The sequence below is a fragment of the Babylonia areolata genome, chromosome 22 (assembly GCF_041734735.1).
Source record: "Babylonia areolata isolate BAREFJ2019XMU chromosome 22, ASM4173473v1, whole genome shotgun sequence".
Taxonomy (NCBI): Eukaryota; Metazoa; Mollusca; class Gastropoda; order Neogastropoda; family Buccinidae; genus Babylonia; species Babylonia areolata.
Window position 1 is genome coordinate 28,681,052 of NC_134897.1, and position 3,623 is coordinate 28,684,674.

Here is a 3,623-nt window from a genome sequence, read left to right on the forward strand (position 1 = left end):
ATCACAGTGACGTGACCTCCTGATAAGTATAGGCTCAGTTTTTATCTAATCACCGTGACGTGACATCCTGATAAGCATAGGCTCAGTTTTTTATCTGATCACCATAACGTGACAACCTGATAAGCATAGGCTCAGTTTTAATCTAATTACTATAACGTGACATCCTGATAAGTACAGGCTCGGCTGTTATTGTTGGTTTTTTTTTTTTGTTTGTTTGTTTTTTTATCTAATCATTGTAACGTGACATCCTGATAAGTATAGGCTCAGGTTTTATCTTATCATAGTGACGTGACATCCTGATAAGTATAGGCTCAGTTTTTATCTAATCACAGTGACGTGACATCCTGATAAGTATAGGCTCAGTTTTTATCTTATCATAGTGACGTGACATCCTGATAAGTATAGGCTCAGTTTTTATCTAATCACAGTTTTTTTTTGTTTGTTTGTTTGTTTTTTTATCTAATCATTGTAACGTGAAATCCTGATAAGTATAGGCTCAGTTTTTATCTAATCACAGTGACGTGACATCCTGATAAGTATAGGCTCAGTTTTTATCTTATCATAGTGACGTGACATCCTGATAAGTATAGGCTCAGTTTTTATCTAATCACAGTGACGTGACATCCTGATAAGTATAGGCTCATTTTTTATCTAATCACAGTGACGTGACAACCTTTCACTGACGCGAGCATTCTCAACAGCAGCAGTGAAGGGATTAATTAAGAAACAAAACAAAAAAAACAAACAAAAAAAAAACAAACAAATTAACCAACACGTGAGCTTGTTTGTGTTGTCGCCGTCAGTGAAGTTGCGTCAGAAGACCCAAAACACAAGGCCTTCCGGGTGCTCATGGAAGTGCTTTTAACATTTTGACACACTGATGAAGGCAAATAAAAACAACAACCCCCAAACCAGCGTTTCTTTCCATCTTGGTAGTGTGGGGGGAAAAAATCACACACACACACAAAAAAAGCAGCGCTTCTTTCCAGCTAGGTGAGAGAGAGAGAGAAAAAATCACAGTGAGTGAACCTTCCGGTAACTTGATGACTAAAAAATAAAACAATAAAATAATAAAATAAAAACCACCCTACTACCTGCGGCGCACAGTTCCTTTGGTTGGCCAGCTGCTGTACCCACGTTCCATCCAGGGCGTGACATCACTGGGTGCTGGTGGTGGGCGACTCATTACTCATTCATTTCACCCTGTGCTCTTCACGAACGCTGTTTAAAGCGGGTGGGTAGGGGTGGGTTGGTGACGGGGTGGGGGGTGTGTGTGGGTGTGGAGGGGTGTTGTGGGGGTTGTTGTATCCTCGTATCCTCTCAAGCCTTGACTGAATAACGGTTCGTCCTTCCGGCATCCTGGCAGAACGAATGACAAGCGCAGGAAGTCACCGTCCCACAATCACACAACGCCTCACCCCACAACCACACTCCCACCCACACACTTAGCATTGGGGGCGCGGAGTTCACATACAGTTCTGCATCGTCGTGGTTGCAGCTTTTGCTGTCGTCGTCGTTGTTGTTGTTGCTGCTGCTGCTGTTGTTGTTGTTGTTGCTGCTGCTGCTGTTGGTGTTGATGCTGCTGCTGCTGTTGTTGTCGTTGTTGTTGTTTGAAGCACCCCCGTATCAGCTCAGTCCTTTCCGGCCCTGGCGTTCACGTCATTGTCCGAGGTTCTCCCCCAGTGCCGTGTGCGTTCAGTTCCTGGCTCTGTGGACAGTGCAGAATGGTGAACTTGTCTGACAGTGACAGTTGACATCCTTCACCCCCTTCCCTCAGGCACCTCCCATCCTCCCTCCCACCCCGACGCCCCACCCATCCCTCCCCCCAACACACACGCACACAGACTCGTTCCCTCCTCCTCCACACACACACTTACACTCCCCCTCTCCCTCTTTCCCCATCCCTCCCCCACCCCCCAACCCCCTCACCCCCACTTTTTTGGTTTTGTTTCTTTCTTTCTTTTCTTCTCCTCTGCGATCGAACACAACACCTACACCTGTGCGGTCGTGTGCGTAAGGCTATAGGCTGATGATACTTCATAACGACTTCCCGATGCTAGGAACAGTGCGTAGAGTAGTGACCCTCCACGCAACCCCACCCCCCCACCTCCGCCGTCCCCCATCCCCTATCCTCCACATTTCATTTACTTATTTCCATACCTGTCCATCTATCTAACTATCTCTTCCCAACTGAGATAGCCTCCCTTCGCTGCCTCTTCCTTGTCTTCAATTTCCCAAGTTTTAGAGCCGGTTCTGCAACGCGTGTGAAAGACTGGTGCGAAAGCGCTTTGATTTGTCTCTGCACAAGATGCAGCGCTCTAGTATATAATTACTATAATCATTATTAGTATCATTATTATCATTAGTAGTAGTAGTAGTAGTAGTAGTAGTAGTATCAATTTCTTTCTTTCTCCTTTTTTTATATATTTTTTAGCAGGGGTATGGTGTTGTTCTATGGCCGAACAGAGCACAAGGGGTACAGTGGCCAAAATGGTTCGTGAGCTGGATTCTCGCCCGAGTTCCATCCCCGATTTTGGCGCTTCTGGTGGATTAAGAAGGAGAAGGAGAAGAAGAAATGAACACGTGTTCTCGGCTTTGGTTGTTGTTGATTGTTGTCGTTGTCTTTTTGCTATCTTCAAAACACTGGTTAGTTAGTTACGAGCAGTTGTTGCAACGGACGACATGATACTACATTTTTAGAAAGTTGTCTCTTTAATGGGTTTTTTTTCTCTACTCTGGATACAATATCTTCAATCCCCAAGTTTTTATCAAACAAAACAACAGAACTGTATAAAACATTAATATAACCGGCGCAGTTTCTGTTGCCGTAACAGCCTGAAAGCGATAGAACTGAACTGGCGCTCGCACGCGCGCGCGCGCACACACACACACACACACATACACCACCACCAACACCAACAACACCAACAGCACCATCAGGCAAAACACACTGATACAGACAGACAGGCACACACACACACACACACACACACACACACACACACTATTCACGCACTTACACACACACTACACTGCACTACGCTACACGCGCGCGCCTACACACACACACACACTCACTTTCCGCACTACACTATATGCACACACACACACACACACACACACACACACACACACACACTAACCCCCCACTCCCACATACACACACGATATACAACACACATCCGCCCCCCCCCCACACCCCCCCCCCTCCACGTACACATACACATACCCGGCAAGAGCGCAGTCGACATGTACACCAACAACACACTGAAGATGAAGCAACACAGATCATGAGAACTGGAAAACGGATGGGATACCATACAGCGAAACGGTGAGTTGGTCGGCTGTGGGATGGAGGTTAGGGTGGAAATGATTATCATGGGAAGGGTGAGTGGGGGTGGTTGGTAGAGGTGGTGGGTGCCTGCTCCACTTCCACCCCCCGCCCTACACACACACCACCACCCCTCAACCTCCTCCTCACCCTCCCACACCGTTGGTTATTGATCGATCAATACACGACCCACTCAGTGACGACAGCGTCGAGACTGGCTTGTTCGTTCGGAGTACAAAGCGAAACCCTTCTCTCTCTGTCTATCTCTCTCTCTCCCCCCCCCTCTCTCTCT

General features: G+C 46.9%; 1 protein-coding gene across 1 annotated transcript in view; it reads right to left on the reverse strand.

Annotated features, from left to right (window-relative positions):
• Window positions 1–509: 509 nt before the first annotated feature.
• LOC143297388 (E3 ubiquitin-protein ligase TRIM45-like) overlaps window positions 510–3,623 on the reverse strand; it is a 45,441-nt gene continuing 42,327 nt past the window's right edge. The window contains exon 7 of the mRNA XM_076609709.1: window positions 510–1,708. Within this exon, the coding sequence (XP_076465824.1) occupies window positions 1,655–1,708 (54 nt within the window). The 3' untranslated portion in view covers window positions 510–1,654. The remainder of the gene's footprint in view (window positions 1,709–3,623) is intronic.